This window comes from Perca flavescens, chromosome 1 (assembly GCF_004354835.1).
Source record: "Perca flavescens isolate YP-PL-M2 chromosome 1, PFLA_1.0, whole genome shotgun sequence".
NCBI classification, from domain to species: Eukaryota; Metazoa; Chordata; class Actinopteri; order Perciformes; family Percidae; genus Perca; species Perca flavescens.
Window position 1 is genome coordinate 23083130 of NC_041331.1, and position 27633 is coordinate 23110762.

Genomic DNA, 27633 nt, shown 5'->3' on the forward strand with positions numbered 1-27633 from the left:
AACACGGTTTGAAGAAGCATTCTTTTATTCCAAATAAAATCTTACGTAGTTCATTTTAAACAGCATTTCTAATTCCATCAGAACTGTGTAAAATGTAATAAAACTTGTTTTGTTGCATCATGTTGCGAAGAAGGACTTCAAATATATTATCTCTTGCAAAGCTTTTTATAGCTTTGCCGTTTTTTTGGAGACATAATTACATATCGGCACCTGGGCCAACCTCCTCCGACAACTTTGGTTTTGGTACAAGAGAAAAAACTCACTATGAACATTTAAGAATCTTTAATTCACACTAGTAATAAAATTGCATTACATTTCATAAAATAAATGTTCCAGTTTATATATACAGAGAAAACAGACTGTACATACCCTCCAATGAACCATTTCTAAAAGGAAAATAAAACCAACCAGAAACAAATTTCACAAAACATACAAGCAATACAGTGCTCAGCTAAGCAGGCACAACTGTACATCAAAATTTGTAACTGCTCAGTGTTGGGGTGTGGGAGGGGCAAAAAGTTGAACATTTACAATAGAGTCCTTAGGGACTGATAAAGGGGTCTTAAAAAGTATTGCAGGCAAGCAGACAGACGCTTGTCTTTTCCAAGTGCAGCAGAACATCCATCTTGTGTGTAAAGTGTGGAGCCGATTGTTGCTGCCACAAGGTTCCAACTATTGAACCTGTGTCTCAAAGCTCCCATTCAGCTGGCCCTCCTCATAGTCCATTTGACACAAAATCATGTTGTTTTTTAGGAAAAACTTGTCCCCCACGCAAAACCTGTTGGCAGAGAAAAACAAACAAAGGCAGTACTGTTAAAAACACAAATACGATTACTGTTGGAATTGTGACGTGTGTGTGTGTGTGTGTGTGTGTGTGTGTGTGTGTGTGTGTGTGTGTGTGTGTGTGTGTGTGTGTGTGTGTGTGTGTGTGTGTGTGTGTGTGTGTGTGTGTGTGTTGACTGGCACTGCAGGTAGGCCTAATGATGATTCAGTTTGATTGCACACATTTGGTCGAGATGTTCTACGCGACGCACGCTGACACTGTGCCTCGTCAAAGCCTGTTTTGATGGTCATCATAAATGTGTGGCTTCAAATAAAAGTGGATTAAAACCCTATCATTTCAAAGCAAACAGACACGAGCCCTGGCATCCGATGAAAGGAAGGCCAACTCCCTGGCCCTTGCAAAAAGGCAGTGGCACCACAGGAGTTTCCAATCAAACTCTGCCATTGGGTTAGCTTTTTCACACACCAGTTTGGAACCAGTGCTTGAGAATGTTTTTTCCTCTGAAGTATCAGAGTCAATTGAAGAGGGGAAATAACACGTAACAGCCTGCCCTACTGATGTTCTTCTGTGTGCCACTGTTTGTTTGTGTGACACAGTGGAGACAGCTCCATAATGTGACTGAAGGACAGTGAAGATAAGAATATAGCCGAGCTAGCTTGGCTATAGTAATGAGCCAGGCTGGTAAAACAGTCACGGCCAATACTGTGCCAGATGAGACATGGCTTCATGTCTGCCAGCTGAGAAGAGAGACTGCAGTCATAATTCCCTTACAGCAGGTGTTCACTATGGTAACTGAATCTGGCCTGCAGAAGGTTAATGGGCTTTTGCTGTGTGGAGGAACAGGGTCACAGCACCCCTGACAAGCATGCAAAGGACGTTCTGCTCCCAGAGTGGTGCCATTACTGACAGTATATTAATGGGGAAAAGCAATATTTGGGTATGTCATATTCTATGTGTATCATACCATAGGCTTTGTGCTCTCTCCAATTTCATAATAGATCCTAAGGAAACACCATTTCACACCTGTGTCCGTTCTCCAGCAATACACCTCTGGAGGTTGTAGTTCCTATACCTCCTTGCACGCATAAGAGCAAAAGCTAATTTTACATCCCTGTGGCTTGAAACATGTACAGGGCTAGCCAACAAAAAAAGGACAAGCTGCTGGTGTGTCACAATAGGAAATTAGCAGAGCATTACAAATGCAATACAGCAACCTTTTATTTTTACAACACAGGAAGACAATCCACAACTTAGTTTTTTCAGTTGTTCAGTGGTATGTAATAATATAATAAGACCTTAAGAGAGCCTTTTCAACATCTTCTAATATTTAGACTATTGGCCATTTTAACACCCCATTGATGTTTTTTTTTTTTTTTTAAAAGGCGATGTTGTTGTTCAGTTATAGTCCCCGTTCTTACCTCTGGTTACAAAGCTGACAGGCAAAACAGTCCAAATGATAAACATTATCTCTGGCTCTCATCACCATTTCAAAGGCTGGGATCAGTTTACTGCAGGCTGCACAGTTCCCCGTTGTACCAAAGAGCCTGAAAGACAGAGAGCACAGATAGAGATTAACCCACCTTCCCTTTACCTTGATGCAATAAAAAAGCAAAAAAAAAGGTACTGACGGCAAGAACAATAGCAGAAAAATGCTGCAATGGGAGGAAAAAGAGGGCAAAATTGAAACACGTTGAATATAATGCACAAAGCTTTCTTGGCACCCACTTGGTATTTTTGTTAATGAGAGTTACAAACATAGATCTTAATTCTTGGCTAATGATCTAATTAAAATGATCACATGGTTTTAATCTCCTTCTTCAAAGAATGTCCCCTCTTGCACGTTACAAACGCAATGAGAACAAGTCTGAAGCAAACCATTTGAATTGTTGAAAGTTTTCTTCTTTCATAGCTAAAATACCTAATGAGTCTATCTCCAACCAAAGCCAGCTGGATTTTTACACAAGACGCTGCGTTCTATAATTTAGTCATAAGTTAAAAAGATTTCTGTCACAAGGATTCAGGCTCAATCTGTTCTCTCTCTTTCTCTGCCTCCCTCTTCTATTCAAAGAGGAGCCTGAGACAGTGATGGGAGATGTAACCTTGAAGAGTTAACTAAATGTTTCACAGTGAACAGACTCACTGCTCAAACCTCGCTGCTGCCGGTTTAGGCTTAATCGATAGGAGCCAAATGATAAAGGTCACAAACCCAGCAAGTAGGCACTGGTGTCGATCTCTTTTCTCCTCAAACTAAAGGAACCTCAAATGCTTTTCCAAGTTACATTTGCATTTACATTTTTCCAAGCGCCTGCCCCTATGTTTAAAGGAACACGCCGACTTATTGGGAATTTAGCTTATTCACCGTAACCCCCAGAGTAAGACAAGTCGATACATACCCTTCTCATCTCCGTGCGTGCTGTAACGCTGCCTGACGGTTCCAGCATTAGCTTAGACCAGCACAGATCCTGCAGGTAACTGGTTCCAGCTGGCCTACTACTCCCAATTGTGACAAAAGTGACAAAATAACGCCAACATGTTCCTATTTACATGTTGTGATTTGTATAGTCACAGCGTGTACAAAAAACAACGTAACATGAGACACAGCCATCTTCTAACAGTAAACAAACCGGGAACTATATTCTCAGACAGGCTTGCTGCGAGCATATCACTCCGCCCAAGTACTATATTCTTCCACTTGAGAATATAGTTCCCGGTTTGTTTACAGTTAGAAGACGGCTGTGTCTCATGTTACTTTGTTTTTTGTACATGCTGTGACTCTATAAATCACAACACGTAAATAGGAACATGTTGGCATTATTTTGTCACTTATTCGAAGCAGTAGGATTACTGGAACCGTTCACCTGCATGTTCTGTGCTGGCCTGATGCCGCTGGAGCCGTCAGACAGCATTACAGCACACACGGAGATGAGAAGGGTATGTATCGATTTGTCTAACTCTGGGGGTTATGGTGAATAAGCTAAATTCCCAATAAGTCGGAGTGTTCCTTTAATTTGGATATTCGGAAGCCCAGATAGATTTATATATTCGGCAGTGTAGGACCGTTCACAGCTTTGCAAGAGGGGATAAGGCAACAGCAGATTGCCATTCAAACAGATTGTTAAACACTTTTCCCCCAAACTTGTAGGAGCTCAGACAGAAGAGTCACAGTGTTGATATTCTGCTTCTGCTAGTCCCATTCAATTGCTTTCACCTTGTTAAAGAAAACGTCTTTCCAGCAGCCCTGCTTCTAATTAGGGGCCACTGCCCCAGAGGAGCCGGAGAGACAGAAACGGAGGGAGAGAGGCTGTTATGTTCCATGAGAGGGATTCACATGGCGTTAAACAGACATTTTTACAACTGTTTTAGTAAAACACTGCGTGTTCTCATACAGTGCACATCTGCCACCAACGGGGCACTCTGTAACACAAGATGTTGTTGTTTTTTTTCCCACAGAGACACGTTTTTTTTAAACTATTTTTTTATTTTTTAAACATTAGAAAATTCTCACACATTTAGTATTGATCCAAAAATTGACTGAATATCAGTGCTCCAGTACTCCTCGTTTCCATTACAGTATATAGGTTTTCCTGGCCTGATTTCTTGGTTTTGTAACATGATGTAATGAATGCTAATTATTTCCCCTTTTGCTTACAATTCACAAAAACATTGTCCCATTAAGATTCAAGCCACTGCCTCACACCTCCTGTGTCATCATGACAGTCGAGTGACAGGATCTGCTCTATGTTTAACACCACACCTGAGCTTTATACTGGACTGAAGGGTCACACACTGATGTCTATTGCTCTCCCTCAGGGAGCCGACGTTATAAGAGAGCCTAGAGAGCCTCGGCCACTTACAGAGTCTGACATGCACACACCTATAACAGCTCGTATGATTATTCTAACCCTTCTCCATTACACCCCGCTGGGCTGTGGACATGGTGCTGACTTGATACATACAGGTTGTGAAGACGCCTGGTGGGGAAGCCCAGCTTGCTGCTGACACTTCACTGAAGGCAGCGTGCGACACCTGTGGCTAGTTTTTACCTGTCAGCTACATCTATATTCTCTACAAACCTATGATTTAACTACTGTGGCTATAACATCTTTTCCCCTTTATTATGCAACACAAATATGTTTTTTTAATCACCTTTCTGCAGAGCTGTTTGCAACCCCAGCTCCTGTGCTGCATTGTAACTAGACTATCAGAAATACAGGCTACTTTGATTGACTTTTAAGACTTATTTTTATAAAGCTGGAAGAATAAAAACAATACTACTAAAACACCTTTCCATTTGCTTTGCAAATATACTAAAGGCTTTCAGCAAAAAGAAACAGATTGGATTAGTTCTGTACCCTCCCTTGTTTTTGAAAAAGGTTGAGACATTTTAAAGGTCTACCAATATTACACATCAAATTAGATGTACTTGTTATGTTGATTACTACTCAGCTTGTAAAAGCAGTTGTATAATGTTGTCTTCTGTGGCTCTGTAGAGGCTTTGTCAAGTCTGAGAAAATAACCTTGGAGACTACAAATCTATAACAAAAAGCCCCACCCTCCCTGGTAAACACCCACATCTTTCAAACTCCACACCCCCAGTTTGATAACGGTGACAACATCATCACACTAAGTAGTAGTCCCCATAATGAGGCGTAAACACAGCGCAGGTTTTTCAAGAGCCACAAGCAAGGTTGTAGTAGTGGAAATGAACGTGTATTGAATATAGCATTTTGTGGTCTTTGTACTTGTACTCTGCACCATGACAATAAAGTTGAATCTAACCTAATCTATAGGCTTGTATGTAAATAAAACCCGAAACACAACTATAAGATACTAAAATGAAGCGATTAGGCTGGTATTAAGTGGACGGACAATTGTGGTATCATGACTTCGCGTCAACATACACGCCAACTTTCTTAAGCCAAATGGCGTGTTATCTGTACGCATTTTCAGCGTAACCATCAAAGCTACGGTTGGGTTTAGGAAAAGAAAAACAGGATTGGCTTTAGTAAAAGAAGAAAGCGACGGTTGAGTGTAGGAAAAGGAAAAAAAAAAAGAAAATGGGGTTGGCTTTAAGGAAATGCCACATGCGGGACCCGATCCCCACTCTCCTGGGTGAAAGTCCTGTGTTTTACCAAACCCAACCCAACCCAACCCAACCCAACCCAACAAACCTCCCCTATGCGGATTCTCGCCATTTCATACTACTCACTACGGCGTAAATTCACACGGAATCGCAAGGTAATGTAAGTCAATGGAGGACAATCGGCGTTGATAAACACACTAAAAAGCGAGTATACGTCTTAATAACACGCCAATAATGGCATACGAATTGGCGTGTCATACATACGCCATTTCATGAGATCAGTCTGTGTGGTTTGTGTTTACCTAATTTGAATTTGAACTTAACCAACGATGAACTGTAAAATCACTACAGACTGCATCTAGACTTTGCTTTGTTTTGTTAGGACATTTACATGGATGCATTTCACTGCATTTACCTCAGTATTAACATCCAGATGAACACCCTCTCCACCTCCACCTGCTCCACTCTGCTGGACCTGCACTCTCTCTATTCTGTACAGTATTCTGCAATAGCACAGAAAGGCTTCACACCTTCTAGGTGTAAGTGCAGTAAAAATGAAGCTACAGGACCGTGGCATGTTCTCCTAAATGACACTGATCTCTCCAAATAGTCTTCAAATCGTGAAGAGATCCACTTCTTCCATGCTAACCTGATTCCCCTATCTGCTTTGTAATTTACTATCACAGGCAGATATTTGGCACAGAAAAAAAATCTTCCATCTTCACCATAACATGAAGAGTTGGACTGTAAAAAAGTGTCTCATTTACACAGTTCTTCAGCCAACAATTGATGTTTCTGGGTTATAACTTGGTATAAACATATGGCTTAATTAGGCTCCTCATGCTAAGAGGAGATTATAGCCTGAGAGAACTGTTCGAACACATTACACTCTTCTCCTTTTGCTCCTGTGAAGCTAAAGGCAACCAAAGTTGAACCGTCGCTGAAGCAGTCTCATGAGTAACAGCTGAAGTGGAGCTGCATATAGCAAGCAATGAATGTTTTACACCAAAACATGATCTAGAGGCAAATGTAAAGGTCAAGGGATTTGATGTCAGCTGAGATAATAAAACATATTGCCACAAAATTGAAGAAGTGACACAAAGTAAAATAGATACACATTGTTTATGGCCATTCAAGCATTAGGTCCATTGAAACATCTATAGGGATAATGTCATCTATACAAGCCAAGGATTTCCAACCACGTTTTTTTCTTTAAACTTGATATGCCTCACAGCACTGAAACAGTGCCTTTATAAATTGTGGATTACCTTTGAAAAAAAAAAACATTCATTCATTTAATTTACAATAGATATTTTTATTTGAATAGACTACTTTCTGCCGAATTCCCACGTATTGTTCTGACACATGTCCTGTATTGTAGGAGTGCAGTGGCTCATGCACTTCAATTTCCCTGGTCATTTGGATTAAATAAATCAATTTTCTCAAAATGACAGTGAAAAGAAATTCAACATCAACACAGTTTTTTTTTTTTTTTTTTTTTTTTTTTAAGTTTGTTAGCATTTCTATTTGAATAGTGTGAATGGTGAGTTTCCGGAAAATATGAGAGTATTGTTCAGAGCTGCTCATAGTAAACTGAGCCTGTCAGGTTTTGTCGATCAATCATCAACATTGCAACAGGGTTTGAAGCACAAAAGTCATCTTTTAAAATGGGCACTTCTGTGGTTCATTTAAATGGATTAGAGGGTTAGAAGTACTGATTTGGATTGCTCCCCACAACCTGTGAGACATTCTGGCAAGGATTTCTGAACGGCATAATCCAGTGTAAAGTGAAAGCAGGCTAGCTATTTATTTTTAGAATTCATGTCAAAATTCATCATCTTTGTTCAGATATTATATGACCCTTTTATAGTAAATTATATTTAGAAGGGCTGCAACGTGGTAACTAAAGTAGTATAGTAAAAATGTAAATTATAATTTCCCCACCCCAAGGTGACAACATCTGATGTCATGTCATGTCTTATTCGACCAACAGTCCATGATATTCAGTTTACTATCATACATGACAAAGCAAAGCATATTTGAGAGGCTAAAATTCGAAAATATTTTTGCTGGAAATATGACTTAATACTATTAATTGATCATCATAATAATTAAATTTTGTGTCGATCAGCTAACTGATTAATTGACAAACTGTTTCAGCTCTAAGAGTTAGTAATAGTAGTATTTACTTCAGAAACTGCTGCATTATATGACAACATGTATTGCTGCGTAATGCTTCTTACAATTGTTCGGCACAGGATGTAAGAGCTGACATGAAAAGTCATATTGATTATTTACAGACGTTCGAATGAGCTACCAACATTAATGATTCATATTTTGTTGAAAAGAACTTAAAATGAAAATGCAACTATTAATATAATAAGTATATAATATGATCTAAGCTGCACTAATGATCGGTATTAATCCATTTACTAAAGCTTCAAATTGGAGACAGAGGGATGACAGACTTAATAATTCAATATCTGGCAAGTCTGACATAACTGACCTTTGGAGGTCAGTATGTTCATGAATTATATATTAAAATACTATTCATAGTACGTCAACATTTAAAGCAGAACTGCCATACTCCGTACTCCTTAAAAGAGCTCTTATTTAGTCACTAAAAATCTATCATTGTGTGCTGATGTGGGTTGTTGGTAGCAGAGTTGTATGGCAGGAATGCAAAGAAGCTGGGCTCTCCTCTCTCTGTTATTGAGTTATTACAATCACTCTTTAGAAAAAAGAGGGCCTTCTTTAGGTCTTTCAATTGCTGCTTTGCTAACTTCAAACCCTTAAAGCTCCTACAGTGCATCATCTGCCTCTCTGTATCGCTTCCCTCAGATTGGGCTGTGGCTCTTGAAGTTTTTTTACCTGTTCTTTGAGCTCTGTGAGACTTCCCAGCCTGCTCGAAGTAAGTCAGATTTCATAAAAGGGAAAGCTGTTAATGCATGCATGGCATGTTCTGACCCTCCCCAACAGTTGCGTCTTTTTGAAAGTGTAAACCTTTCTGTTCAGATTTATCTTGCCCAGTGAGGAAGAGCAATTGCTTTACTTACTAAAGTAGTAAGGAGAAGTCAACGAAGAAGATTTGAAAACTAGTCACATCCAGATGGAGCTATCATCTTCCCCCTGCTATTTCACCGGTTCGTGGATAACTTATGGATGTTCATTATCTTGAAACCGTTTTCCTCTTACAGTTAATTATACCCCATTTTGATAAGTGGGTGACTATTATGTCCGCTCTAATATATGAAATAGAGGATTAAATGATTTCAGGCTTCAAGTCCTGATGATCACACCATGACTAGATTGTCAACCCTCTGGTGAAGTCATGCGATCCTGGGCCCCAGACATAAACTTAACGCCTAATTAATCTATTATTCTCATTTCTAATGAAAAAGTGTGGCCAAGTTGATAAAAAACACTCCCTTGATACTGGGATGTGAACGTCAGGGATATTAGAAACTGAACTTTTTGTTGGTGCAATGGTTTGGAGGGCAGAGGGAACGCTGTTTAAGGTATGTGTGTATTTTTGTGTTTGTGTGTGTAAGATTCAGGAAAGCGTGAGTGGATTCAATAAGTTGCTAATGCCACTGAAGGACAACCACAGATGGAGCTCCTATAATAATTAATGTGAGCATGGCAGGGATCCAAACTGGGAAATAACCAAAGTGTGTTTGATCCACCTGCTTTTCTTTAATGAAGTGCAGGAGGCTAATTCAGTGCACAGATTTAACTTTATTACTGCAGGTGAGGGGAGCCTTCGTCTTACTACACAGAAAAGAAGGAATGAAAAGGAAACTGGTGCCGAATGGAGACTGCATCACCTACTTTCAAATAATCTGGTCTCTTTAACTGCCTCTTCTCTACACGCAAGGCAAGGTTTTTAATTTGTTCCATAATAGAATTCATCTCAAGCATCTCTAGCCATTAAGTGTTCTGCATTTGTCGCAGGCTGAAGAGCAGGCGAGTGGGATGGATTTCATTAGGCAATCCGGGGCAACAGAGGAGCACACTCCTCCTTTTTCCTTTTTATTCTTATTTTAGTATGCCTAACTCTTGATTTCATATGTCATTCCCAGTTTTTTATCCCGTCTCTGACCTCTACATCTTGCTGGTCTAATGTGCGAGAAAGCTTTTCCTTCTCCCTTCACAGTGCCAGTTAGGCACTTATGGCTTGGGGGTGGTGGTTGCTGTCCTTTCAGCAGATGTATTTTACCAAGTGAAACTCTGAGCTTCATCATTTTTGCTTTCTCTTGGTCATTTGCCCATTTATTATTACCTCATCTGCACCATCTGCCCCTTCTGGGGGCAACATCAGGTCTTAGTGGACCTCTCACTGCATCTTAAAAGCATTAACTGTGGGTGGGAACTGATGGATGGTAATGGCCTATCTCAACGTAACGTCCCTAAGCGCCTCTCAAGTGGGCTGCGGTCTTCTTCCAGGTCAGAGAAAGAGCTGAGATGTATGTAAAATGTCATAAAGATCCATGAGTGAGGTAGGACGAAAACCCAGTTGATTAAGGTTCTATGTGGTTTGGATTTTTAGAAGTGATACAAAATGATGGCTGCTGTTTTGGATGTTTTTAAATTAGAATAATTAACTGTGTGGGGTAGCGATATGTATCAGTATCAGTATCAGTGAAGGAAATGGAGAAAGAGAAAGGGGGAGGACAGTGCAGGACAGGGAGTTTTAAGAGGGGGGGTGCCTAGGGCACCGGCATCCCTAAGTTGGCCCCTGGGGGATTCCCTCTCAGATAAATGGTAGGATCTCATTGGGAAAGTGACTTAACACCCAGGAAATGGTCATGTTTAATTTAACAAGCAGATGGCAGGGGCATCTGAAGGGGGGGTATAGAGCCAAAGACACTGATGAAGCAACAAGCCTGCCGGGAAGTTTCTCACAGCCTACAGCTCTGGTACAACAGAGAGCCAGTCTACTCCACGACAGAACTCTTCTGTGTCGATGCAAACAAAGATAAAAAGATACAAATATTTTAGAAAAACACAGCAACAAACCTGTTGTGGTTTAAACTTGCTTAATGGGCATACAGCTTATTGGTAGCAGTGAGATTTTGATGTTGATGGAAGCATAGGTTATTATAGGTTGAGCCACTTGATACAGTAGCACCCAATGTCTTCAAAATTCAACAATTGCGATGGCCAGATGTTAGTATCTTATTAAAACAACCTATTGTAAATGACAACCAAGTGTAACCCACTGCTTATTTTATATGTGACTATAGATTCTAGATGCAGTGATGCAAAAATGTCATGACAGCATGACTCATGTTTTGATGGTTGCACAGGAATTTTAGTAAATTCCTAAAATGCCCCAAATGTTCTTTTTTTCTGCCAGTGCAATATGCTCGTGTTGGAGCATACCAAAATGACTTTCTGCTATATGCATGCTGTAAAAGAATATGACAACAAACTCTCTACATGTAAGGTTTTGCTGTGATGCAGTTCTAACACTGAGGAATATTTGCATGATTTAGATTTTAGCTGTGATTGAAACACACACTTAGAAACCAAAGCAAACGTTACCAGGAGGTAAAAAAAAAACAACAACCTTTGTGATTCTTTCATGTCACAGAGCTTTTGAATTGCATGGCATTTGTGTTTGTTGTTGAGTGGAGAGAGGTGATTGTGTGTCTTTCTTGCCTCAGGTAGTCCCTGCGACAGAGGATGAGGTTGGCTTTCGTATAGAGGGTGGAGCCCACCTCCCCCAGGCGGCAGTCACAGCAGGCACATTTGAGACAGTCCTCATGCCAGTATTTGTCCAGGGCCTTGAGCAGGTAGCGGTCTTTAATCTTGCGATTGCAGCCAGCACACCCCTTCTGTTTCCCTTTGGGCTGGACGGAGAGCATTGGCACACCTGTAATGATAAGGAGACAAACAGCCATGCGTGATTTACGGCCCAGGAACACGAGTGACTTTTCATGTTCTCTTTTTGATAAGCTGGCTGCTTCTCGAGGCGTCTAAGCCTAGCCACAGTACGTTGCCTACCTGCTTCATATGCATTAAAGAAAACATTCTTCCATGTAGATAGGCACACAGGTCACATTGGACTACAAAGCCCTGACTTACTTGTTCCACTAAGAACATGCTGTAATACAAAAGTAACATGATCACTTGCAGCAGGTTTCAGAGGAAGGGGCATGTATATGTCTGAGGATAAAAGACACAATGTTTATTTTGTTTACAGTGGTATTTACAGGGAGCTGTGTAGTACGTTAGTTACCTGCCATTTCATCAAAGCCCATTTCACTCAACTGTCTACAGCTGTAAAAGCTCCTCATGGGCTTTGTTTGGTATAGATTAACATTAACCTTTTAAAAAGCCTCTGACCACAAAAACGTTGCTACCAGACCCCAGTGAGATATGTTATGGCCTAAGTGCCTTTTAGCATACACTCACTCTCTGTGTTTCACACACACACACACACACACACACACACGCAAACCACAAACACAGCGTTCCCTACTCAGAGCATTACAGCCTTTCCTCCTTTTACACTTATCTGTACTCATGTGTCTGCGACAAGCGAGCCTAAGTTACCAAACTCGCAAATTGCCCTGCTGTCACGCAGGTCGCCTTTAAGCGCGCCTTTTAGCCTCCTAAAGGACAAATAAAGTCCATTTAATAACTGCACTAAACACTAATAGTCTATGTGTGGTTGACATTTGTGTTTGGACTAAAAGCCCCCCTCAGGCCACTGCTGGTACAGAGGCAGGGGTGCGCAGCTCCCCTCTGTAGCACTAACAGGTCTGCCACAGCTGAAAGCACAAGACAACAGCTCTTAAGACACTCTCTCACACACTGAGCTATTGATCCATCTAAAAGAACACACAGTGGACGCCACTTGCCACTCTACTTTCAAAACACATTTCTCTCTCTCTCTCTCTCTCTCTCTCTCTCTCTCTCTCTCTCTCTCTCTCTAAAAAGAAAGATCGGACACTCTGCATCAAAGGGGGTTAGGCCAGCATTTTGTATGTGTATCTATAAAGGCCCATTTAAAGTTACAAAGTTTTATACGAAATGTCACTGTTTCACTGTTGCACTTTTGAGATGTGCACAGGTACATTTTTTCCAGACCAGATGAAAGTTTTTATTTTCATTTCATTAGCAGAAAAGTATGCACAAATGAGAGTGTAATGTTAAGTGTGAATGAGGTGATTCTGTAGTTAGAGCTGCCATTTAACAGTAACTTCGGTGGTTTGCTCAGTGATAAACAACCTCGGCTGGTAACAAGGGACTGTTTCACTCTGAGCACTGTTTTTCTCTGCTGAGCTTGTCAAGTTCGTTCTCCTCCACAAAAACCTTATACCACTTTTCAAAGGACTTCTTTGGAATAGGAAAGCATATTTTCTCTCTCTCTTTCTGTCTCTCTCACATGTGCAGACACATATCGGCACACCTAAATTGACTCACAAAGTACCTTATTGGATTCAGATTTGCTCTCCACTTTTTGGCCATCCACACATCAATAATGCTATGAATGTAATATAATTAGCATTTCCCCTTTTAAAAAAGGGGTGAAAGAAATAGGAGAGCTTGTTAGTCAAATTTATGGCTTTGGTTTATATGTCAGTAAGTGCTCTGGTGGTGTTGAGCCGTCTTATTTCTTTATCAGAAGTGGAAAGGAGAGGCTAATTGGTCCGGTGCTGGTGATGGGAGCCATCAATTAGTGTTCTGCCTGCCCTCCAGCTCCCTCACCTCCCTACCTCTCTAAAACAGGCCCCTTGAAGCTGGCACATTAGGATCACAAAGCCTGCTATAAATACCAATGTTCAGTGTAAATGAAGCTAAAAAGCTTCAAATTCAAGCCACACTGGCTAACGTTGGACTCTTCTACCTGCATTTCATGGCTTGTTAGGGGAGCTCTCTGCAGGTATGCCAACAGTGCTCGCCTGACAGACTTCTACAGAACTAAAAACAGCCTTAATGAGGAGAGAGAAAATGCCTGTATGTGTGTGTGTGTCTGTGTGTGTGTGTGTGTGTGTGTGTGTGTGTGTGTGCCTGCCTGCCTGTGTACTGTGTATGTACAGTATGTGTGCTTCAGAGCTTTTGCAAAGAAAAAGAAAGGAGTTGATTTGCCTTTTATGACACCTAATTAGTTATTCTACTCAAAATCTTTGCTTTAAATAAGAGAACTAATTATACAAAAAGGTCGTTCCTCTACCTCCAGAGAACTACTCCTAATTGGTTGAGACCACCACCCGCCACACACTCCTTAAACATATAATGTGTGTGTTTTACATCATGTTTGAAAAGGCCAAAGCTTAACCTATCCTGGATTTACTGTATGCTGCTCACCCCCTCTATTGGATGCACACTTTGTTTAAAACCCTGCTCAGCATCATCAAAGTGACAACACTGTTTGCAGTGAGTCTGACACTCCTCAGTCCTTCTGGCTGTAAGAGAGATGTCTCAATGGAGGAATGCCTAATGTCTTCCGTGTAACCAGTATGCACATTCAACTGATGCCTCTTTCTTGAAGCCATTGCACGGAACAAACATGAGTTTGATGTCTTCTACCAAAGCAGCCTCTAGAAAGAACAAATTTAATAGTAGTGTGGCAAGCACTAGCTCAAACCTACTAAACAAAGAGCAGTGACAGAAAAAAAACGAGTGTGTAAAGTAAATGTCTTTTCAATTCCCTTAATGCCACCAGACATTTTCTTGCACCTGTCACCACTCCCGGCGCTATGTGAAACTGTGGAGTAGAACAGAACCTCCCATGCTTGCTACCTCCCAGAAAGAAAAGCTGCATTATGAAAGAAAGCAGCAGACTAGGAGGCAGCTTCTACTTAATCCAATCCATTTAACAGATACAAGTGCCACTGACCTTCCAGTGTCATTTGATGTCACCAAAAGCATGCCTCTCCACATCACAATTCATTCTCCAACAAGGGATACATTTTACCCATCAAAGTGGAGAGACAGCACTTACCCTGCCAAATATTCTTCCTGAGAGATTTAATTTGCCATTAGTACAGTGTGCAAAGGCCTGTCATCTCTCCCTTCTACCATCCATCTACTTTCTTTAAGATTGTATCTTTCAAGAATATGTACAGTTAGTTTTTCTCAGCCCAAGCTGTCTGTCAGAGCATGTATTTTCTATTATAGAGATAGCATCCAATTTCTGTTAACCCATTTAGACTTCGGTCTTAACAGCTATCAAAAAATCACATCAGTCTGCTAAACCTTTTTGATATATTTAAGGTTTTAAAAGAAAGTACGCAGTTTGCAGCACTCAAGGAGATGTTTGAAATTAGAGAAATGCAATTATTACATAGACATGGCAAGATCCACATTTCCTCAGACTGGACCAGAGTGTGTGAAAAAAAGATGATTTGCCCCCTTTTTTTTATCATTACCACTAAAATGTTTGGTGGCTAACAAGTGAGCAGGTGCTTGTAGGTCATACTGCATATTTTATATACAGTATATATATTGAATCGTTCAAAATAAAGATCTCATATCATATCATACAGTAATGTAACTACAAGAAGATTGGTTATTGCCTTGGCATCAACTGCAAAATGAAATAATAAAAACCATAATAATAAATCACATCACTTGCTAAATTCTACACTGCCAGGGATACTGTCTCTGTATTTGTGCTTTATCTCCTATTAAATATATTTTACTGTACGTAGGGCTGCAGTTAGCAATTGTTTTCATTCTTGATTAATCTGCTGATTGTCTGGATTCTTCAATTATTCACTTTTTCTATAAATGTTGTAAAAAAGAGAAAATGTACTGTTATATTTCCCGCAGCCAAAGGTGGTCTATTTAGCTAGCTTGTTTTATTTGACAGTCCGTAACCTAAAAATATAAAATTTTCAAATGGCAAAAATGATTCATCAATTATCAAAATAGTTGCATTTCTGTTAATCGATAAATCAACTAATCGTTGCAGCTCTACCAATCACAATAAGGCGCTGTCTTCAGATTGCTTGTTTTGTCCCACCAACAGTAAAAATCTAAATATATTCAGTTTACAAAGATATAAAACAAAGCAGACAAAAGGCTCGTTCGAGATGAGCCAGGCCTGCGCAGAATCGATCACCGACGATCGCCGCCCAATGCATGCTGGTTAGATTTGTGTCCGACTTGATCCCGACTTGCTCTGACATCATGCACACGTGGGCAACGATAACCTCATGAGATCAAGTCGGTCACAGATCTGAGACGCAGGCAGCGCAGTTGCTTTTCACCGACTGCAAGACCCAGGCGGACCCAGGGCATGCTGGGAAACGCCGGCCTCTCAGCTGATCTAACAGCTGATTGATTCAGAATCGACTCAACATGATGACGTTTTATATCAACTTTTTATTGATTTTGAATTGGAGGGATTTTAATTGCTATTTGTCTGATTTAAAGGCTTATTCTGTACAGAACACATATTGTGTGGCTGATAGTTATCTTTAGAAGTCAGAGAGACTAAATCTGTTCAGATTATGGATCATCTAGTGTGTTGTTAATTAAAATCAGCAACAGATCACATGTAGAGCATTTTGAGAGCTACTCTGTCATAATTAAAACAACTGGAGACTGTGTACAAGCTGATATATGGCTCTGATAACATTTTATTAAATTGGAATCGGACCACAGTGTTTCTGTGACTTCCTGTTCGGCCTGAAGGCTGCTGGAGTCGGCTGGAAACTGTCCGACTTGACAGCGAATTTTTGTCACCGCCCCCGGCTGCTGCCGCCTGCCCTCGTCCACTTTACAGGCGAGGCGCAGTTCATCTTGAACGAGCCTAATGCTAACATCTGAGAACTGATTAATCACCAAATCATCATCAAAGCAGTTGCCAAATAATTTTAATGTTGATCGATTGACTAATCAATTTATTGACGGATCATTTCAGTTCTAGTTTAAAGTGCATACCACACAATTGTAGAAAAAGTAACTCCACATTTGAGGTATCCTTCACTACACTACTACACACATGATCCCAATGGAACAGCTGCTCTCACAGGCACTCAGCCTTAATGGCAGCAGGGACAGTTACATCTGATTCTGTGTTTTAAATGTCTTTTGATCAATTAAAAACACTGACGTCATGGTGTGATGCAGACTTTGCTGGTTCATGGGGAGGTAAAGCATCTTGATGAGAATCACTCAGCCTTCCTGACACATGGGGAGGGAGGTGGGCTTTCAAGAAGGATGGAGCTGGCCCTGGGTGGGCCTCCTCTCAGGGGCCCCTATAATTCCAACTCCCAGCTGCAGCAAATAAGAGAGTGTTAGCCACCAGTGTGGTGAATACACACACTGGGATGCTCAGGGAAATTAGATACTACATTACCAAATGATTGCATTTAACTGAAACAAGGGCATTTGTCATCATCATCATCATCATCATCATCATCATCATCATCATCATCATCATCATCACTTGATTCAAAGCTCTCCTGCACAACCAGACATTATTGGCCTACGTCTATAAACTGCAGCATGAAGTTCCCAAACCACTATACGTCAACCCTGCATGACTGAATGAATCCTCTAAAGAAATCTGAAAATCTAAATTATATTCTATAATTACAGGAAGAACAATATAGGACAAACTCTTCTTTTTCTCCACCACTGTAAATGCCGTGGCTATGACAATCCCAAATAAAATGTGTCCCTAGGCCAAGGTGTCTGCCACTAAGGTTAATGGGGATTTCATGCAGATGTCTTGCCATTGTGCGCATGAATCAGCCCCTTTCATTCAGCTCCCGTCATTGCTGTAATTGAGCCCATGGACAAGTTTCTCTATTGCCAAGACAAAATACAAGACATCTGGTAATAACATCAGCTGGAATACATGCCAGTTGAAAGCAGACTGATTTATGTATTCTGAATGATAAGCAAAATAAACACCACTGATTCATTGTGTGATTCATGTTTCTGTCCTTAGTTGGAGCATATGCAAGGAGTAAAAGAAAAGATATGCATGAACACACACTCACATGGAGACACACACTCTCTCAAATTAGGTAGTTTCTTACAAGGCCCAAGTCAATATTACATTTCATACTGACTGTGTTTTTTTTGTATAGCTCGCTGTGAGAGCCTTCTATGTTACTGTACGGTATGCTACATTTCCAGATGGTTGTGTATGAATGCTGGGGTCTGTGAGGTGATTTCTGGGACTGTATGCATGCTATGATTATGACATAATTAACACCCACAGTAAGTGGGAGAGAGAGCAGACAGGGCTGGTGTGGATGAGGAGGGGACTGCTCATTAACAAGATGCACTCTCTCAAACTTTGCAGCTTGCTGTGGCTAATAAGCCCCGGTGAAACGGAGCCCAGCCGTCCCTTGCATTGACCCTGGCACTGCCCAGGATAAGGGAGGGTTTTGTCTCCTGGAATAATTGCTCTTTTCACATATTACAAGTGTCCTGACCCCCACGGTCGGCAGCCACTTTCCCAACCATAATTACTCCTGATCCGCTCCAAATGAGTCAGCCGCATTAGGGCTGCAATAACACTGGCCCAGCTTCAAGCGCGGCATGGGGAGTCTCAGCAGAGCAGCCTGGAACAGGACTGCCTTTTCTCCCAGCCTACGGTCATTTCCATCACGTCAGAGGTGCATTTCTTACACTTGAAGTCAGCATGAAGGCCCTGGGCCCTTTTCTGAGGCTTACAGAAGGCATTGTTAGCTCCTGGTGCTCACTACTCACTGTGGTTTGGCACCAGACTCCATCCCAATTAACGGAAAACTTCATTAGGGTGTTTTTTTCCACACTTTTCAGCCCCCTATTATTTTTAATTTATTCACATGGGGTTAATTAAAAGAAATGTATCACAGAGATATGCAACAGCTTTCTAATTAAATTCATTGCGGCTTTTTTTAAAGACATGAAACTGGCAGAGTTTCCAAATTATTACAGAAGTCGCAGAAACACTTGGTTGCTCAGTAGTAGGGTGAGATTAGAGCTCTGCAAGGTAAGCTGTCAACAACATAGATGGAGTGAGAGAGGGTGCGATAGGGCTAGAAAATGAGTGTCAGGGAGTAAAATGAATGAGGAGGAGGAGAAGAGACAACAGACCCCAAATAAACCCATGAGAGCTCTTAAAGAGGAAGGATGTCTGAGTGTTGACACAGCAAAAATATTTGGTATTGCATCCAGCCAATCAAATGTGGGCATAGTCATGTTGGGCTGTTCCTCTGAGGTGTTTAGTTCTTGAAATCTGCTATTTTACCATTTTTCATTTAAGTGCAAGCTGTCAATAACCAAGAAGGTGAATGAATTTTCATTTTCAATCCTCATACAGTAGATTAGGAGTGAGTTCAACAGACATTCAGTATGAGATTGAATAAAGAAAAAACAAATCTATTCTCAAACTATATAGCCTACTTTTAAACTTTGATAGACAAGGCATCTTGTGTGCCACTTTGTGATTCCTGGCAAAAAAACATTAACTAAAGAAATCAAACCATTAGACCTGTCAAAGCCACCTTCCGGCATCCGGAACAGAATAATGCACAAACACTTTTAGTCCACATTAAAAATGCATTTGGAGATTTTAAATGTAGCCCTCTAAAGTTTGTGTCACTCATGAGGTCAGGAAGTGATGTACAAAATCCTCCCCACTCCCCAGCAATTACTGCAAATATATTATTTCAAAGGATATGCCAGGAGACAGGTGTGCCATTCAGGGTCCTCAGTGTGTCGAAAATGGAGGGGAAGAAGGAACACCATACTGTGGTGCACTGTGTGAGGCTCTTTAATCTTGAATAATGCAAATTCCCCACAGGGGGCAGTTATTTGGCAGCTCTGGCCTCTAATGTCATTCAAGCGCCTACTCCCACACCTGATGGGCTAAATAATGAGGGAGGTTGGTTGGGTTTAGTTAGGGAAGAGATCTTCATGAAAATTGGGTGGGATGGTAAACTCATGTAGAACAGCCTGTCCTAAATCTCCCAAGAGCAAAATATTGTAGATGACGTTTGATGTTTCATTATGAAGATGGCTTGCTTTTAATGAATTCCTTTAACACTTTTATATTACTTCATCATATAAAGACCAGGCCTTTTGGCTAAAGGAGTCATTATTGTTACTGGCTTAAATCAAATGACAATTAAACTAGAGTGACGGGGTCCAAGGTCTTCAGTTAATGTTGGTTCAGTGGGAATGTGTGTGTGGATGGTGACTGTCATTTGCCTAGCATAGTTAAGCACTGATTAAATCAGCAACTTCAATATCCCAAACCTAATCTTCTAGTTTTAAGAGGGAAACAACTACCCCCCTTTAATCACAGATTTTAATTAGCTATTCAAGATTTTATTTACTGAAGGTCATCCAATATGAGATGAATTTCCAGTAAGTTGGCTCTTATTTAAGTGAAGGCACCCCAGGCTTTTCTATTTACTAACAAGATAGCTGTACAATCTTAAGAAAGTGTAAATACTCCATCCTCCTCTATTTCTCTGGATCTGTGTACTAAAAAACAGCTAGGAGGCTTTTATAAATGCGTGTGGTATTTTGTTTTTTTGCAAAACAATAGCCAAGTAAAGGTCATTTTAAGTTGGATTAAAACCACATATTGTATGTAAATGGCAAGGTATAGGACAACAAAATACCAGTTGTCCAGTAACATTAAAACAACTTATGGTTTAACTGCTGTAAAGTTTACGTGTTATTGCACTGTATGGCATTTTCATCCTCTGACTGGGAACCTGCAATCCCAGAAGATTGGAAAATGGATCCGAAATGAGAAAAGAAACTCATAATATATCTCTGTGTGATGATGCAACAAAGCTCTAACTTAAACCAAAGGTACTTTTTAACACTCAACCTGCAGAAAACTGAATACTGCAATGGGAATATCATAGAGTGGTGTTGGAAAGATTTTTACAGTGAAACAAGACTCTAAGTATAAAAGCCCCGCTAGCAGCCCCTAGAGGCTGTGCTGCTCCTTACACCCACATGAACAAAGCGTTTTACTGACCAATCAACACTGTCATCCTCAGAGCCACACACTCACACAGGCAGGGCCAAAAACAAATGAAAAAACTCAGCAACAACGATCAGGGCATTGGCAAATTGGAAATATGGCATTGGCAAGAAAACCTGCTGGCACTGACTGGTGTGTGCACTATAGAGAGAACACACCAGGCCAGTTCATATAGCTGCACTATATTGTTACAACAATACTGTATTGTATTTCTGCAGGTTACCCCACAACATAGACTAGTGCTAGTCAAACCAATCAACACCTTAAATTAACACAACCTACAAGCACATGAACGTATGTGAAAATTGTCAACTGCTGCTCTCAGACCGTTCCACATGTTTGCCTTTAATTGTGAAAAATTGATGAAACACTATAAAAACACTATAATTTTCATAGAACACATTTTACACATGTCCACACCACAAAATCCTGCACCGGTTACATGTGGCTTCCTACTCCCATCAGAACAAACACTCACATACGCACTAGAGCTAGACCAATAAATCGCTTATTGGCTCACTGCAGATATATCAATTAAAAATGCCAAAGTAGGTTTGAGGTCATGTAGAAACAGAGCCTTCATTACATACATTATTTTGTCCACCAGAGAGCACCTGACACCTGTATTCTTCAATTGTAAAATGTCCTGCTCTGTATGTATCTTAGTCACAATTATATACAGTATAAAGAATCCGTATTGCTCAATACAGGTTTCTTTCTCCCAATATATAAATCGGCCAGGCTACAATACACAAAAACAAACATACATGTATACAGCCCTGGCTTTCATTCAAACAATTATGCATCAATGGAGTATTTCAGAAGGGATTAAACAAGACCTGCACTGAATGAATAATAAATAAAGTAAATCTTTTTGCTTTAAGACACAAGAATGCATTAAACGACATCAATGCAATTATGATTTTAGATTCAGTTCATGCATGAATAATGCACCATAATAATAAAATAAACATAAACAATCATGTTTCTTCTGGGTCTAAAATCCTATCCAAAAATGTAATTCATGCCATATGTGTTTGATTTCCACTGAGGCTTAACTGTACAAAATGCTTACGTTGCCTTAGAGTGTAACAAGTGACATGTTGTTTTATTACTGCAGGTAGAATATGAAGGTTTCTCTTCAGTAGCATTTTCTGGGCATTTTGACACTTGTACTCAGCTGCCTAAGAACTATAGCTGGTGGCATTGTAGTTTTGACATGTGCTCATCTCAAGAAGTTTGCTGCATGTCATTCCCCTTTCCCATCTTCCCCGTCTTCTTTACTAAGCCTATGGTGACAGAATAAAAGGAGAAATTATTTTCCAGAGAGCAAATAGTAGGCTTAACAGAGTGCATCAGAATGCCAAACAAGTCAGAACAGAGAGCGCACAATAGGTAAACAAATGAATAAATAACTTTATGTGAAAACAACTGATGAGATGTTGCAGTAGGTGCTCGGGCGTGTGTTTGTAGAGGCATCGTGTATGAATACTTTTTTTTTTCTCCACATCAACATTAGTGTATCCAACAGCTTGAGAGAGTCAGCTTTGCAGTGACAAGTAGCAGTGACACATGCTTGCAACAGGTTCAAATAGATGAATAACTGACAATATATGGTGGTTCATTGTCAATAAAGCTGGATTACATGTTGTTGATAAATATAATAATATTTTTATGCCAGCTCAACTATGGATAGGTTATTGGTTTTTTTGGGGCTTTTCCACCTTTAATTGATAGGACAGCTAGGTGAGAAAGGGGAGGAAGACATGCAGGAAATTGTCCCAGGTCAGACTTGAACCCTGGACCTCTGTGTCAATGCATAAGCCTCTCAGTATATGTTCACCTGCTCGACCCACTGAGCCAACCCGGCCACATTGTGTGTGTTTTTTTTGCCAGTGAGAATAGCTTTGTGCCTGTGCAACATCAACATTACTTCTGTGCATGTCTGCATTTGTCTCAGAGCTCGCAATAAGACATTGGTTTTCTCCAAGGTGGTTTAAAGTAACGATTTATCTCAACTTGTCAGCAGATTTGTGGATTTTGTAAAAGGTTTCATTGTAACATTTGGACTGATGTGCGTATGCCCTTGCGGCTTCGAGTTTCTTATTTGTTCATATCATTTTCAATGTGGCATCTTTATCTCTGCAACCTTCACTATTCTCACACACGACTCAACAATATACCAGAAATTCTTCATGTCATTGAAAAACTCATTTAGGGTCAATAAAAGGGTCAGACAACAGGGATCTTCCGATCCCTGTGATGCATGTGGTAGACAGATCTTGTCGTGAGAATTTGTGTGATAACATGGCTAGCATGTGGTGTCTGGCAATAATAAAAGGGATGCTCTTAAGTGCATAATTGAGTTTGTGTGCCACACTGATGAGTGCAGCCATTTACATCAAAGGCAGGTGGGCGCGCTTGCTAACACGTGTCTTAAGTCTCAATTCAGTCCCTTTGAATTCCACTAAGATTATGGAAAATGATACACAACTGGAGCACTCGTATATGTGAAACGATCAGGGCTGATAGGGATCTAGAGGTTTAGTGGTGACAGACAAAATTGTCTCCAGTGAAGAATTCTGCATTTGTAATATCAGAAACAGATTAGACGGAATTGAACACTCACAGTTGAAATAGTATACATGGGATTTTGTGTTTAAATAATGAGAATAGCTTTAAAATAATGCCTTGACATGTTGCATGTCAATGCGTAGTGTTGATCATGCTAATATCAAATCTGTATCAGAGAAGATTCATACTGTATGTTTTGGTACCATTTTGTTATGTTTATGCTAATAAAAAAAAGAGAATTTCCTATATTCATTTGTGCACAGCTTACACTCCTTACTGTTTAAAACACCACACAACTGCCCCCTTTGACTATCTATGTTTACAACAAAATTGGAAAAGTACTGCAAAGGCGATGCAGGTGCCTGTAATAAAGCTTTTTAAAAGAAACTGTAGGGACTTAAGAAATATCAAACGAGGGCCCAGAGCACAAAAACCAGACGTAATTTTAATATTTGAAATGGGCAAGTTTAATTTTGAAGTAAGAGCAAACCAATAAGCTGAGAAAATAGCAAATACAGGGGAGCAAATTGCATTCCTTTGGAAAAGTGAAAAGACTTAAGGAACATATAAAAGTAATCTCCAACTGGAAATTAGAAATCAACCCTCAGAAACCAAATAATAGAAAAGAAATATTACTGTCCACTTTCTAAATCAATATCGCTACGAGACAGTATTGCCATGGTAACACCGGTAAAGAATGAAGCAATTCTTATTATTTCAAAATAAAAATCGGAGCCTGAAGCTCAAGTTTTATTACAGCAGCCGACAGATCACCAGTCTGCATTCATCTGAAGCGTTGCTTTTCAATCACATGCTTTATGAATGTACAAATTTCACTGGACAGGATGATAACAGGGTCATAAATTAACAAGCAAAGGTAACCAGAAATGTATCAGTAGTTGTAGGATATTTCTTCTGCTTAGGTCTGCAAACAGTATACTGTAGTTGTGTTAATGTTCAGCAAAAATATGCCTTCAGTCAGTGACCACTTGCTTCTCCTGCAGTTGGTGCAAAGAAGGAGAGAAAATGGCTGAGTTGCTTTTTCCTCTCAAATTAGACGCAAATTGGAACCTTCATATCATAGGGTGAAATAAAATGTTGACACAGAATTGGTACATTTGTTGCTATTCATTACTTACTATGACCTGCATATTAGGTTATTTCACAGAGCAGTGGCTGTATTCCTTTTTAGTCCTGCTCCGTGCTTTCTGACTCACTGCTTTACCAGAAAGTGTATATTATAAGTTAATGACTGCATCATCTGAGAGCATGATGATAACTTTACGATGTGCATGTAACCTGTAACAGACAGGACAGATAATATGGCAGGTAGCTACATACAACATGAAACTTATATAAAAATATAGATCGATATTTTGAAAAACGGTTTGTAACAGGCAGATTTTCTCAATGGGGCTGATATAAGGGGTCATGTATATGAATTTCTGGTTATTGCTTTTGTTGCACAAATTGTTGCAGACTTTTCAAAAAGAAGTCAAGAGTAAAAAAAAAAAAAAAAAAAAGTATGCCAAACAAACAGCAGCATTACTTTGTTGCCAACCAGTATGGCAGGCTTTAAACACGAGACCAGACACACTGAAGATCTGTTTCATGGGCCACATAAGGACTGAAATATGAACACCTAAGCAGCACGCACAAACACACACGGGCATAATAGTGAATCAATCAAGAGAAACAGACAGTAATACACATACACCCATGTGGCCTCCCAAAACACTGATCCACACCTCCCTCTCCACATATGCACACGTTTATTTGTGCAGGCACTTAGTGGATACATTAGACAAGAAGGTTGAATTGACAAGCATATAACTTTAGAGCCAATAAACGCTAAGAGGCACCGCAATGAAAGAGACCAGATCCAAGCAGTTCTGTTGACAACCTGGCCAAAATGCTGGAGCTGCTGGTCGGGCCCAGCAAATAAAGGGTGAAGCTTTTAGGCAATGAGCAGCAGGTGATCTCAGCTTTTCTGCAAGTCCTAATGCTCCTAAAAGCCACTCTCCCTGGTTCTGTAATTGGGCATCAGTAGTTAATGTAGTATTGACTGCATTACATGCTCCTGTGCATCCTTTCCCACTAATGCCATTTGCATCACCTTGTACATTTACCATATTGCTTAGCCAATAACTGTTAAAAGCAATCTGAATCATGAATCATATAGGGAACTTTTAGCTAGACAGACATCCAAAGGAGACAATTTACAGTTGAGTTAATTTGGGTACATTTGCAGCACAACATGGATTCAGCCAGACAGAGCAATTTATGTCTCTGCCGCAATCCTTTTATTGGTTTTTAGATGTGTAAGTGAAAGGATGCTCTGCTAAGAGATATGAAATATCCATTTTCAAACATAAATAATGGGTTACAAATGCATCCATTACTTTTGGAGGGAGGAGGAACCCTAGATAAACTCAAATGTGCAAAGCCTGTATAGCCTGCCGTATACTTTGAGAAATAACAAACACAAATATGTGTTTTAAGGTTAGTGGAGGTTATCATTGTGCATGTCAGCATGTGGTCAGCAAAACACTCTTAAAAAAAAGAAAAAAACATCAGAGAATAACTTCATTGCAAACCACATAAAGCCTTCAGTACTGTAGCTATATATCTATATATAGTCTGCATTTGAATATTATCATCATGTTATATAAAAATATTGAAATGCACACACTGAGCACCATTTAGGCCTGAATGTGATAAATACACTGCACATCTCAGTTTAATCCAAAATGGGACGTCATTAGAGGCGAGTTTGATTTAAATTAAAATTAATTAGATTGCCTCACCCATTAACCTAAATACATTGAAATAGATAAGTAATGCAAGTAGGCCTATTTGGATGGGAAGTGAGTGAACGTTGCACGGCGCTATCCATAATTTGCAATCAAGTTAAAAGCACTCTGCTGTCATCTCCCATCGTGGTGATGTCAAAGGCTGCCTCGCTAACTTCACAGACGCAAAAAGCACTTAGAGGAGGAAAGAAAAGAGGATCCACATGCACTGCAGCGTCTGTGGAGTATATCCTCAAACTCTGGGTTAGGATACATATCAAAACGCTACAAATCGCCAAATCTGCTCTAGATAAACATGCAACTCTTTTCAGAACTAAACTGCAGTTTGGCAGTGGCAGGCTATTTGTGCAAGTGCCATCTCAACTTCATGGTAGAGAAAGCAGCCACAGTATTCAGGGTTCTTGGCGAAAACACGGAGCCTGATCGTGACTAAATGGGGTTGAAAAAGCCAATATAAAGCAGAGGCTGTGGGTGCGTAGGGTCCGGGGCGACGGGAAACACTTAACGTGTAAAATGTCAGTAGTTTGCCGTGTTACTGCCCAGGTTACAGCATCATACGGTCGGAGATGTTACTCACCCTCTTCCTTGTCCAACACCATCGTCCTGAGGAACGAGGAGTCCTTCCCCGGGCGATCCGTCCTCGGCTCCAGCAGGATGCACCGCTCGGTCTGCTCGGAGCTGCTCCTGGAAATGGCTTTGAAACGCGCGGTTGACTAGACTACGCCTCGATAAACCAAAACCCTGGAAAGATGAATTGTCGTCTGCACGTTTTTTTTTTCTCCTATCAATAATAATTCATACACGGAATACGGTGAGATACGCGGCGAGATCCCCCTATCCGGACTGAACTGTAATGCAAATAAAGAGCGATCAAACAGCGTTGGTTGCTCTTGATAAATTCCATGCGAATAAAAAAACAAAACAATGAAAATATAGCGATATAAATCTAGTGTCGCCTATCTGTAACTGTGCGTACACGGACGGATCAGACGCTCAGACTGAACGGCTGAGCTCTCCTTCGCTGTTAATATTCTCTCTTTCTCGTTCTCATTTGCTCCGAAACAGCAACTATATTCAAACAAATCCAATTGCAAATCTGACAACTGCTGAAAGCAAACTCACGCCGCCTCTCTCCCAGTTTATGTGCCGCGCTCGCCTCTGCTGCTACTGAATAAATGCGCGCAGTTTCCAGAGACCCTCGGATTCCCCTGTTAATTAAATCAATTCATTATGCTCAGATCTGATTAGCAGCCCTTCCCCCCTCTTTGAATCAATTATTCAATACACAAACATAATTGCTTGTGCCAGAGGTGTCTAAGTATTAGCTTATTTAACTCCAAGGACACTAATTACCCCTAGGGCAAGGGAACTTTTCTCATTAATTCTGACAAAACACAAAAGCACAGCTAAGGGA

General features: G+C 40.4%; 1 protein-coding gene across 1 annotated transcript; it reads right to left on the bottom strand.

Moving 5' to 3' along the window:
* Positions 1 to 267: 267 nt before the first annotated feature.
* lmo1 (LIM domain only 1) lies at positions 268 to 27633 on the bottom strand. The gene is made up of 4 exons (XM_028579187.1): positions 26797 to 27633; positions 11532 to 11745; positions 2203 to 2328; positions 268 to 778 (listed from the first exon to the last, which is right to left on the bottom strand). The coding sequence occupies exons 1-4, from the start codon at positions 26816 to 26818 to the stop codon at positions 673 to 675; spliced, it is 468 nt and encodes a 155-aa protein (XP_028434988.1). The 5' UTR covers positions 26819 to 27633; the 3' UTR covers positions 268 to 672.